A 12,782-nucleotide genomic window follows, 5' to 3' on the forward strand; every position below is an offset into this window, starting at 1 on the left:
GCCGCATATTTTGGTAGCATGAGGGCTCGAGATGAGATGAAATGAAAGAAGTACGTATTGAGAGTGGGAGCTCCTAGGTATTGGATCCACACTGGAGAAGTATAATGTTGTATAGGTCAGAGAGGTTTTTCTTTTTTGTGTGTGTGTGTGTGTGTGTTTTTTTTCAATTTAGCTTAAATTTACATAATATTAACAATTTTGAAGAGAACAATTCCATAGCATTTAGTACATTCACTGTTGTGCAACCACCAGCTCTGTCTAGTTCCAAAATGTTTTCATCATTTTGCAAGAAAGGTCTCCTCTCTTCCCCTAACCCCTGCTTTCTCTCTCTGTGGATTTACTGCCCTGGATATTTCATATAAAGAGAATCATGCCATATGTGAGTGTGTATTTTTGACTTGGCATATTGTTTTCAAGGTTCATAAAGTCTTAACTGTAAAATCCCCAAAGACAACCACTCCCCTGAAAAAGAGTGACTCTCTAGCCCCTCTCATTTAGTCTCAGGTCCTGACTGAAGGCAAGGGAGTGGACTAGATTCATTATTTCCCAAATAGGCTGCTTTGGAGACACTGGGCATCTGTCAAAAAATAGCAATTCCTGGGCTCCGTTTAGGGGGCTTCCCAATCAGTAATAGGTCTGGGTTGGGGCCTGTCCCGGTGATTCAGATCCTGGGCCAGGTCACCTCTGGGGGTTATCCTAACCACCTGCCTGTGAGCTTGGCAGAGTCTTGCCCTCCTTCCAGACGTTTGTGGTTCCTGGCTGCGGGTTCTGTTCAGAGAGTCCCCTGGCATGCGGTTTTTCTGTTTGCCTTCTGAGGGGAGGCACTGGGTTTCCTCCCTGCTGGCTTTACAGCTCCAATTAACTGTCTTATGTATCAGGCTCCAGCTATGCCTTGTGAGCCAGAGACGGAGAGGGAAGGTTGTTCACGCCCTGGGGTTGTCCTTATGACTGACTGCTCCTCAAGGTTATGTTCCTGCAAAAGCCACACTCCCACCTCCTCCCAGGCCCAGTCTTCTGGGTCAGTGTGTGGGACCCGAGTGGGAGAGGCTGGTTGGAGCATTTTGGAAGCCTGCAGCTGCCCCCAGGAGGCTGGTGACGCTGGGGGAGGATGGGGAGAGATCCCCCAGGAAGGAAAATCATCCTAACAAACTGGGAAGCACCGCTGACCTAACTAAAGGGTTAGGTCTTGCTATGGGGACTTGGTTTGTTCTTGTTTGGTTTGTTCAGGCTGCTGGGGGTGGCCCTGGGCTGCTGGCTCCCTGGTCACATTGCGTGGACAGGTCACTGCTGCCCGGAGAAGCCTGCTTTGACTTCTGCCTGTTTATCCCTGTGGGGGTGAGGGATAAAGAGGAGGAAGGTGAGGCCAGAGTACAGTGTATCTTTTGGCCTTAATCACATTGATAGCCTGCCCACCTCCCTGCTGGCTCCCCTGTCCTCTGGGTGCATCCATTCCAGCCTCTGAGTCTGGTCCTGAGCTTTTGGGGGATGGGCACCTGGGCTGCCTCAGGGATCAACCCTGACTCACCAGGGAGTTATTCTCATAACCAGGATGTGCCTGACATCTTGGCAAGAGGGGAGCGGAACTGTTTGTGTGCGTGCCTGGTGGCCATTTCTTGCCAGGGATTTGTTTTCTTTCCCTCCACTGGGCTGCCTTATACAGCCTGCTCTTAGGGACATCTGATAGAAGAGGATTTTTTTTTTTTTTTTTTTTTTTTAAATAGGTGTCTCACCAAGCTTGCCTGCTTAAGGCTTTCTTCATAAAACAGCCCTTGGGTATTTTGATGCTTGTTTCTTGTGTTCAGTCTCACCCTTCACCCTTAGGACCAGTTGGGGGGAATCCCATAAATCTCATGTCCTCTGCATCGAAAGCCCACAGTAAGTTGTTTTAGCCCTCTTGCCCACTCTGATCCCTGAGAGCTTTGTAGCCTGTTCAAAGAGTTGTCTGATGGTTACCTGCTAGAAGGGGCACTTTGACCATCTTCTTTGAGGATGCCTGGACCAAACATTGGAGAGCTTTTCATCCCAGACCCAGGGTGAACTTGGGTGGTTCAAGTAGGTCTCCGATCCTTTATCATATTGACATTTGCTTAGTTCTCTATTCCCCTCTGGTTCCATGGGTGAGGGTGGATTTGTATGGGAGAGGACTGGTTAGCCTGAATTCCCGGGGTCACAGATGCTTCCAGATTCTTTCCAGAAATGTGGACTGGAAGTAGAGCAAGAGGAAGAGGGAAGGTTGGAGAGAGACTTTAGTGGTTTGGGGAGATTCCCTTAGCTGCTTTTGCCTGTAGCATCCTAGGTTAAATAATTTATTTCTGTTTCTTATTTGCACTCTTCTGTTGATGCTTGCCTGGACTTATCTATAGGGAATGGGAAGTGACAGTTTGGACTAACATATTTTCCTAAAAATATATCAAGGGTCTTTTTCTTTAAAGAGGTCTCATTTCAAATGTTTTTCAAAAGAATCTGGATCCTAGATCAAATTAAATGCAGGTGCTTAAAACCCAAAGCAGAGCTGTTAGGGATTAGCTCCTTGGTGTATGGGGCTGCCAAGTTTGTGGCCCAGGTGTTTCTCTTTTCCCTGGTGACAACTGAGAGCACCCCATGGAGTGGGTGTGGCAAGTTAGAGTGTGGTGGGGAGGAGGAGAAGGAAGGAGAAAGGAGGTGTGGGGAGGGGAGGGTTTTCCACTGCAGAGTCCTGATAAAGTGGCTTCAAGAGCAGGTTGAGCCAGACTTGAACTTTCATTAGTCCAAGAGTTGGTGGTGGGGGTGGTGCTGCGTGCCACCCAGGCTAGACCCTGCAAGGCACCATGAGTCCCCAAGCAGCCAGGATGGCTGATGGAACAGGCATATCTCAGATGTCCTGATTCGGAGGACCTTGTTCTGCTTCTGGATATTGCACCAGCTGCCAGAAGATCTGTTTGTGTCTTCATCCGTTTGCTTCCCACACAGGTTTTGGGAAACAAAATGCCAGCCCTCAAACTGGTGTCCATCAGTGAACAGTGTGACACAAGATAAGATCCTGTGTGCTCAGGGTAGTATGGCCTCTGGGTGGTAAAATAAGAGGAAGAAAAGTAAGGCAGTTAGTGTTAGGTAAAGTAAACATGACCAAAGAGAAGTAGCCTTTTTTTCTGAGGCTATCTTTCCTCAGTTTTAACAGATGGGTCCCAAAAGCCCGGTGGTGTAAACATATCTTCCAGTTCAAGGTGAAGTTCAAGGTGAGTGTCACTCCTCCATGGGGGGCCTTCTCCCAGAGACCCAGGCTCCTCTGTCCTGTGGCTCCGCCCTCCTCCAGGACTCTAGTCCTTTGAATGCAGCCGGCAGATGGGGAAAGAAAACAGGACTGTGTGTGGGCCTATAGTGGCCCTGAGAACCCCCTCTCACAGACCATTGCCTGGAACGTGGTCCTAGGGCCACACTCCATGCGAGGCAGCCCGGGCAAGGGTCTTCAGTGTCATCAGGAAGCAAAGGAAGCAGATTGAGAGGGTAGCTCAGCTCTGACACCATGGCTGTTTTTGTCATTATCCTTACCTAGCAAAATAGAAGGTGCCACCCAGTCCTCTGTTGGTCTTTCTACCTATTTTTATTTTATTGGTTTACAGAATCAAAAGCTTGGGAACGAACGTCTGTTAGCAATAATCCAAAGGTCATTTCTGTTGGGTTCTGGTAAACATTTCCTTACTTGCGACACTTTAAAAATAAATTTAAAGATACCTCACAATGATGACTTCCTCTTGTTTCCCATCATGAATCGAAAGTGAATAATGGTGACCCCCAGGCCAGGGGAAAACATTTCCAGAATTGGAAAAGCATGCGGTCTTTCTGGCCTGTGGATTTTTGAGACGTATATTTTAATTTTTATTGACACAGTTACATATTTCTCAGGTACACACTGTAATATTTCAATACATGTACACAATGGAATGATCAGGTAATTGGCATATCCAGGTAATGGTTCTGATCACTGGTGGATCTATGGCCTCAAACACTGAACATTTCTTTGTCTTGAGAACATTCAAAATCTTCTCTATTAGCTCTTTTGAAATATAGAATTAATTGTGGTTAGCCTTCGTTATCTCACAGTGCTGTATAACTTTGGAAGTTATTCTTTCCAGCTGCTCTCCTGTGCCATTAGCCATTCTTTCTCCGTCCCAGCTTCTTGTCCATTTTTTTTTTTGAGTGGGAGAGATATTTCTTTTTTTTTTAAATTTATTTTTTAGTTTTAGGTGGACACAATATCTTTATTTTACATTTATGTGGTGCTGAGGTCCGAACCCAGGGCCTCATGCATGCTAGGCGAGCACTCTACCACTGAGCCACAATCCCAGCCCTGGGAGAGAGATTTCAATATTTTGGTTTACGTGCCACCCATATGGACTAAGGATCAGAGGAACAGGGGATTGATGTGATAAAGGACAAAAGTGAAGCAAAAAAATTGGTTAGGTCAATGAGACCCTGAGAAGATTTCTGCAATCTAATGATACTCACAATTTCATGGAATGTAACCAGGGCACTAGTATTTCTTCTGAGGGAAGCTAAGTCTGGAAGAGCGTGTGTAGCAGGGAGAATAGACCCTGCTGGCTCAGTGACTCACATCTCATCTCAGAATTCTGTCCTTTCTGAGTGACCAAGGAGGAAAAAGTCTAGGTTTTCCATGGGTGTGGCCGTTTCTCATGGGGGTCCTGATTCCTGTATTGGTCTCTTTCAGGTCAGTCTGAATGATTCCCACAATCAGATGGTGGTGCACTGGGCTGGAGAGAAAAGCAACGTGATCGTGGCCTTAGCTCGGGACAGCCTGGCCTTGGCGAGGCCCAAGAGCAGTGACGTGAGTATTTGTGTTACTCTGGGCACTTCTCAATGCTGTCAACGTGCCCTTTCTAATCCCCTGGGATTAATGTGCCAGAAAACATACTGGGTAATTGGACTTATATGAGAGGGAGGAGAATCTGGAGTTAATACACATATCCCTTGTTTACTAAATATGGAGAGGTGCGGTCAGTGTCTCAGGCAGCTGGGAAGGTGTGATTACCTTCCTGAAGTGATGACTTTCCATCTGCTCAACAAAGTGCCAGAAGAGTGTTCCTGAGCAGAGCTGCCTGCCTGGAGCTGTGCCAAATGGAATCAAATTGGTCTTTTCCATGTGCTGATGTCTTCTAACCCATCACTGATGGGGGAGCTGTTGAAAATGGATTTTCTCACATTCTTAAGGGCATGTAATAGATTGGGTGCTTTGAAGACAGGAGATCAAACTCAAAGGCCTTCGAGAGGCCAGGCAGATAAAGGGCAGGAGGGAAGCCACCTGGCATTTACAACACTCTTTACATCTCTAAAGGAAAAAGGTCTCTCCCATTTTTTTGAAGTCTGTGGCCCACTTGGCCAATAGGCCATTTCTTCATATCTTAGTTCCGATGTGGTGACTGGGACTTGGTTGCTGTTGGAGAGGTACTAGTGTTACTGCTGTTCCCCAGTGTTGAAGAATAACACCAGAGAAGCCCGCTGAGGCAAGGTCAGAGTAGAAATTAGAAGTTTATTAAAGGACACCAGAAAAGACTTCTGGAGGAAGAAGGGGTCCCAGGAGGTGGAATCTGTGGAAGGGCGGTTGTTTCCCCTTTTTATAGTTTTCGGTGATGGAATGTAGGTGGGAAGGCCCAGGGGTGGGACACTGGTGGGCCAAAGAAGTAATCTGGGCAGGAAGGACTCCAGAGGCAGCATCTTCAAGTTTGCTGTTCATTAACATTTCTTTGGGATGGGCTATCTTCAAATCTGTTGGGGGCGTTTCCTGGACTTCATTAACATTTCAAGAATTGCTCAACTGGAATTCATTCTCATAGCCTCCATTTTAGATTTCACTCAATATTAGACCCGATTTACCTAACTACACTGACTACCTAACTTTAAATCTGGCTTCATTTGGAAGAAGAGAAGTACTTCTGAGGGGTGTTGCTGATTGGCTCTGTGCTCTGGGTGCCACACAGAAGGCAGAGTCCAAAATGGCCAGATCTGACTGTTCAGGAGAAGCCCAGAGGTCTGAATTTTTATGTGAAACTGCTGAGTCTTACCAGTTGGCAGCTGTTGTATAGTTTTACAAACACCATGCGGGCCAAGTAAAATCTATGAAAGGGTCAGGACTGGCCCGTGCATCCCCAGTCTGTAGCCTGTGTTCCAGACTTCTTGAGGGCAGGAGGAACAGCTCTGCCCCAGATCAGGGTCTGCCATGGTAAAGAAGTGTGAGTCTGTGGACACATCAAACACCACAGAGCTTCTGTCACCCATTGTCCTGGCCAGAGGAAACCTGATGAACTTACTAGCACTCACCAGGCTTTACGTAGTTTTGTAATTTTTGAGTACAGATTTGGCCTTTGTGAGGTACTTTCTTGAATATCCGATGTTTGGGTTGGATGTGTTCAGAGGTAGGTGACTGGAGGGAGCCCCTGGGAGCTATTTTCTAGTGAGTTGAATTAGGGCAGCCACAGGCAGGGAGGGCCAGAGAAGGACTGGCCATCATGATGCATAGTTTTGTGTTTGGAGCCATGGTGCGTGGGAAACCGCTGTAGCTCGCAGCCAGTCTGGGTATATAGAGCTTTGGAGCAGACCTAGACTTGTTTGGGGCCCTGACTCTGACCCATTTATAAATGAGGTCAGAGTTTGTGAGCAGCAGCTCTGGCCACAGATGGCTGTGAATGGCTGCCTGCTGGCTCCCGGATACTCTGTAGGTACTACCTGTGTGTGTCAACTCCATCATTGCTCCGTGGTGTCCCTTTTGGGCACAGGAGCCAATTCTGGATTCTACTGTGTTGAGAAATCTTCCTTAGGGTTTTTATACATCTTATTTTTTTTGTCCAAAAAATATATTTTTTTTTTGCAAGGTAGGGAAAAGAACAACATTGTTTTATATTTTTCCTGCACAGATGGGAGCTTAGAGGCATAAAGGGATTTGCATGAGGTCACTCAGCATATCAGTGGGGGACTTTGGGGCTGATGGGAATTAAACCCAATTGTGTATGCCATGTGTGAGGCTGTGGTTTCACTGCAATGACCAACCTGGTGGGGCCTCCGCACTGACAGCTGCACATGCTGGGACTCCCCTCAGTCCTGGGTGAACCAGGAGGGTTGATCTCCCTCAGCATTGCCAGTCTATCCAGCCTGGCTCTTACTCTGTGTAAATATTTGGGCGTGTCTTACTAAGGGCTCATTGAACATTTGAAGTGATTAACTATTCTAGAATGAAATATGAGATAAAATTAAATGGAAAGGAGACTTAATGCCCAGAGTTAATAAACAGGGATGGTAGAAATTTCCTGCATCGTATACAAACTGCATTAAAGAATTGGTAGATGAAACTGAGATGTTCTGATGTGAAAAGTTAATGCAAAAATAAACTATGACTCAGAGGCAGAGTTGTTGGTGTTGGGGGAGTGGTAATGGATCCAAATTGTCTTTAAAGAAGACTGAAAGCATGGTTCATAAGACTGGGTCAGAAGCCTGAGGAAAAAGAACTTACACTGATTAGAACCTGCCTGAGAGGTGGGACTTGGCCAACATTATTATGCATATTCAGTATGTAAAGTAGGGTGGATCTGGATGCTGGAATCCCAGAGGGTTTGCTCTTAAGCAGGAAAAAAGAGAAGTCATCACCTGTTGAACTTGTAACCTGGTGATTCTGTGAAGAACGGAGCCCATGGAACTGATTTTTTTCTGTGATGAGGTGATGAAGTGAAACAACAGATGTGGCTTATCTTGACCCTTCCTTAATCTTGATTCCTTCTCTCTCATGATATGTATTACAAAGTACTCAGGTGTGACATAATTGGCCAAAGAGCATCCAAGAGCATCCTGAGATAGTGTCTACCAGAAGATCAGAATCAACCAGGAAAAATGCCATGAATGATTGGTTTCACCGCCCTTATTAGCAGTGGAGTCTGTGTAGCCTGCGGGAGGCTGATGTCTGGCTTAGCACAGACTCTGAAATCAGATCGTCTGGGTTGGAATCTTGGCTTTGCCATTCATTAGCAGTCTGCCCTTAGGCCAGGTTGTTTACGTCTCTTGGTCTTTGTTCTACTAAACTTTCTGTTACCATAATAAAATACTTGATATTATCAACTTATAAAGAGAAAAGATTTATTTTGGCTCAGTTTTGGAGGTTCCAGTCCATAACTGTTGGACCCATTGGTTTTAGACCTCTGGTGGGGGTATTGGATGGCAATAGTGGGGAAGCCTATGGCAGAGCCATACCAATGACATCATGTGCCCAGGGGATAGAGGGAACAAGGAGGGGACCTAGCCCCTACAGTTCCTTTCAGGGCCACATTCTCAAGAACCTAAAGACACCCATTAGGCTCCACTTCTTAAAGGTTCCACCACCTTCCAATGTATCCCCACCTGGGGACCAAGCCTTTCATTCATGGGCCTTTGAGGGAGATTTAAGATCTAAACCATAGCAATGTTTTCATTTATCACTGAGATGGTGCTTGTAAAATCTTGCTACTCAAAATGCAGTATCTAGGTTGGCCACATGGGTGTTTTCTGGGAGCTAGTTAGAAGTGTAGAATTTGGGGATTGGTGATGTAGCTCAGTGGAAGACTTGTAGGCACAATGTCCTGGGTTTGATCCCCAGTACCACACACATAACAAAAGTGCAGAGTTAAATGTCAAATTTCAGGTTCCACCCCAGACTTGAATTAGGTCCTGCTGAATTAGTGTCCTGCTGGGTGATTTGTAAGCATATTAAAGTTTGAGAAGCACTGCTATAAAGGACTTGAGCAGTGCCAAATGTGAGGTTTTTTTTTTTTTTTTTTTGGTACATTACAGTTGTCTTCTTCCTCCTCATTATTATTGTAGTTTTAAAATACAGGGAAAAGAATTTTGAGCTGTTCATTTTGAAGGACCATATTTATAGGAGAGAAAATGGTCTAACTGGCAGCTTGGAAGTTTAATAACTCTTCCGGTGCTGAATTTTGTTCTTTAGGGAATAGTGTCCTGTTGAGGTCAGAGAGGACTAATTAGTGCAGAGCCCTGTCTGGATGAAAACAGCGATTGCAGCACAAGACAGGGAGAGCAGGGCGTCTGCCCCAGTTTGCTTGGAGGTCACGGTGGACAGTGTGTGAGCAACGTCATATTGCCGGGAATAGAAGACAGCAAATTCTGGTTGCTCTTGGGGGTGCTGTATGAGGACCAGGAAGCCATCAGTCGGCTTGAGGTTCAGTCAGCACTGTCAGAGGCCTCTAGTATGCTGTTCAGTGTGTGCAAGTGGGTAACTTGCCTTATGGTCTTTTGTCAATTAAACACAAATAAGAATTGTGAGAATTATGGTTTGTGTCTGGAATGTACCCCAGAAGCTCATGTATTGAAGGCTTGGTCCTCAGTGCAGCCATGCCCAGAGGTCAGAAGTGATCTGATAATGAGGGCTGTGACCTCATCAGTGGATTAATCAATCCATCCATAGCTGAGAGGATCCCAAGGAGGAGGTGGCAACTGTAGGCAGGTGAGGCATGGTTGAAGAAAGCAGGTCACTGGAGGTGTGCTCTGGGGCTCTGTTTTGTTCCTGGTCCCTTCTTTGATTTCTGCTTCCTGGCTGCTGAGAGCTGAGCAGCTTTCTCCTGCTACCACACCCTTCCGCCATGACTTTCTGTCTCACCTAGGGCCCAAGGCCATGGAGCCTGCTGACTAAGGTCTGAAACCTCTGAAACTGTCAGCCAAAATAAACTTCTTTTCCTTCAAAATTGTTTTTGTCAGGTTTTTGGTCACAGTGACAAAAAAAGCTGACGGACACAAAAGGATAAAAAAGATTATGTTGGAATTGTTCAACCTATAGAGGGCCAGGAATGTCAATGAACAATCTTCCATAATGTTTAGGCATGGGGTGAACACTTACATATCTACCCTTTACTTCTATTAAGTATAAGACCCAAGAGATTTTTATTTTTAACTTCTTTTGTGGTGCTGGGGATTGAACCCAGGACTTAATGCATGGTAGGCAGTGCTCTGCACTGAGCTGCTCCCCCAGCCCTAAGAGATGGGGGTCATTTGCTGGTGGGAAATGAGGAGGGGCTTTTTGGTAGTGAGGATGTTTTTTCCTGGAAGTTTGAGAATCTCAGACAGGCTTTTCCTGCTGGCCAGCACACCTTCTCGTGCGTGGCCTGTGGATTTGGTGTGTGGCCTTTCTTTTTAACAGAGAAACATAAAGTATGGAGAAGAGAACGTTCTCCAAAATGGTAACTTGTGGAGTAGAAAGACAAATGGATTTAGAAGAAACTAACCTAATTGTGTCACTTACTAGTGGTAGTCATTCACTTCTCCGAGTCTTAACTTTTTGTTCTCTCTTAATGGACATAATTATAGTCAACCCTCCTTGATCCACAGGTTTTGCATCCATGATTCAGCCAGCTGCAAATTGGAAATGTTGGGAGAAACAAGTGCATCTGTACTGAACATGTGCAGACTTTTTTTTTTGTTTTTTCTTGTCTTGTTCCTTAAAACAATGCAGTATAACCAGTCTGCAGAGCATATATGTTGTCTTAGGTATTATAAGTGATCTAGAGATGATTAGAGTAAAGGAGGATGTGAGCAGGCTGAGCATCCACAGGTTGACTATCTCTGGGGGTCCTGAAACCACTTCCCCACAGATATTGAGGGAGCATGATGTTCTCTCAGTCACTCACTAATTTATTCCATTCACTATCTTTTTTTGTTCATTTATTCAGCATATTCAGCGATTCTTTGATTTATAATCATATCTATTTGTTGTAGAAGTCTTTGTTGACTACCTAATGTGTTCTTGGTGCTCTGAAGACTAACTTATAGGGTTTTCAAAGATGAAGAGAGATAATACACACAAAGGAGTATTGTGTCCTGAAAAACGCTCCCCTGATATAAACACGATCACATTTGTGCATCTCAAGAAATTCATTCTAGTGGATCATCAAGTCATGGGATATTGGAGCTGAAGAGGTCCTCCCTGATTGTGAAGCCATGCATTTGCTCTGAGCAACTTAGGAACCTACCTGGACTCCCAGTGTCCATTCTTGGCCAGCAGAATGGAAGTGAGAAAAGTTCCACTTTGTCTTTTTGGCCACTCAGATTATCTGTGAGCTCTCAACCTGCTGTTTTTCTAGAGCTGCTTTCGTGGCAGCACCTTCCCGTGCGCTTGATAGTTGGGAACATGTACTGTGTGTTTCTACTAGTTCCTTTCATGGTGACCCAGATAAAGGCAGAGGCTCTGTCTTTGCTTCTTTTAACCTTGATGTCTATGAAATGTTAATGGCCCATCCTTGTGCGTTCAGTCCCTGATGGACAGCCTCCTGTCCTCATTGTTTGCACTGGGCCTTGTTAGCAAACATTTCCATGTTTACATGCCCATCCTCTCTAGTGGCCATGTCTGATTTGTCTTTGTATGTCTGGTGCCTGGCCTAGCACTTGGCTTTGGTAAAACCCTCCAGACATGTTGCTGTTGAATTTAAGGGGCAGGTATGGCAGTAAACTTGCTGGGATTAGTTCAGTTGTCCGTGTTTTTCTTGGAATTTACCTTCCATTTTTCTTTAATGCTTCCCTTGATTCTCTTTCTCATAAGTCATTTGAAAACCAACTAACTTATTATCTTCATTGTTATAGTCATCTATCAGATGTGTTTCCTTGTTCTTATCTCTTATCTGACAACTTCCATTCCACCTCTATAGTCTTGAGTTGTCCGTAGCTTTGAGATCCCTGGCTTGGAAGGCAGGCAGCCTCCTCTAGGTTCTACTCTGCTACTTGTTTGCTGTGTTAGTACAGTGGCAAGTAACTAATCTCATAAGCCCCTGTTATCTTCTCTGTAAAAGGATTTTAACAATTGTGTTTGCCACGTGGGATTGTTGTGAGAGTTACCTAAGCTCATTCATTTGAAGAGGTTAGTACCATCTCTGCATATAGTGAGCACTTGATGAATGACAGCTCTTACCTTTTATCACCGTGGTTACTGCATCATCAGAAACCAGGAAGCAGTTGGCACAGACCTGGATCTTGTTGCTGTTCTCATCTCCCATGCAATGCGACGGAATCACAAAACGTGCAGGAGCGGGATTCTTCTGCTCCTAATCGATTCCTTCCTTCTTTCCTTTCTCTTTTCTTTGGATTGAGTCCAGGGCCTCGTGCATACTAGGCAAGCACTCTACCACTGAGCTACGCCCCCAGCCTACTGATATCTTCACCTGTGGAAATTTAATCATTTGCACTTTTTCATCTCTTGGGCTGTAGGGTGCAGACCCATGAAGGTTTTCTTTCTTTGAGTATGAAATTCTCTGAGCAGCAAACTTCTCTGAAGAGGGATGAAGAATTGGATTACCTTTTGGGGACATTTCAACAGATGGCAAAACATATTTTCAGCCTCCTCAGACAGGCACATTTCTCTGTTTCTGGATGACATCTGTTAGACACTTAACCCTTGATGAGGATGTTACCAGTATTTCAGTATTTGTCTCCTACTGCAAGGACTTGACTTTGCCTTAGAAAAGAGGGAGAGTGGGGCTAGGAATATAGCTCAGGATGGTAGAGTCCTTGCCTCACATGCATAAGGCCCTCAGTTCGATCCCCAGCAACACACACACACACACACACACACATACACACCCACACCCACACACACAGGCAGAGTACTCCAAGCAGGGGTGGCTGCAGTACTCCCTAACCTGTCCGTGACAAGCCTGGGGCCAGACATAGAAGTGCCTTGCTTTCCTTGCTTTGTGAGTTATCTGGGAGCATCAGTGCTTTCATGATGTCAAGGACCCAGTGGGAGTGATGTTCAGGGTCCAGGG

General features: G+C 45.4%; 1 protein-coding gene across 1 annotated transcript in view; it reads left to right on the forward strand.

Moving 5' to 3' along the window:
• Sorl1 (sortilin related receptor 1) overlaps positions 1–12,782 on the forward strand; it is a 163,196-nt gene that overhangs the window by 12,118 nt on the left and 138,296 nt on the right. Inside the window, exon 2 of the mRNA XM_078047182.1 lies at positions 4,706–4,822. Coding sequence (XP_077903308.1) covers positions 4,706–4,822 — 117 coding nt within the window. The remainder of the gene's footprint in view (positions 1–4,705; positions 4,823–12,782) is intronic.

The sequence above is a fragment of the Ictidomys tridecemlineatus genome, chromosome 4 (assembly GCF_052094955.1).
Source record: "Ictidomys tridecemlineatus isolate mIctTri1 chromosome 4, mIctTri1.hap1, whole genome shotgun sequence".
NCBI lineage: Eukaryota > Metazoa > Chordata > Mammalia > Rodentia > Sciuridae > Ictidomys > Ictidomys tridecemlineatus.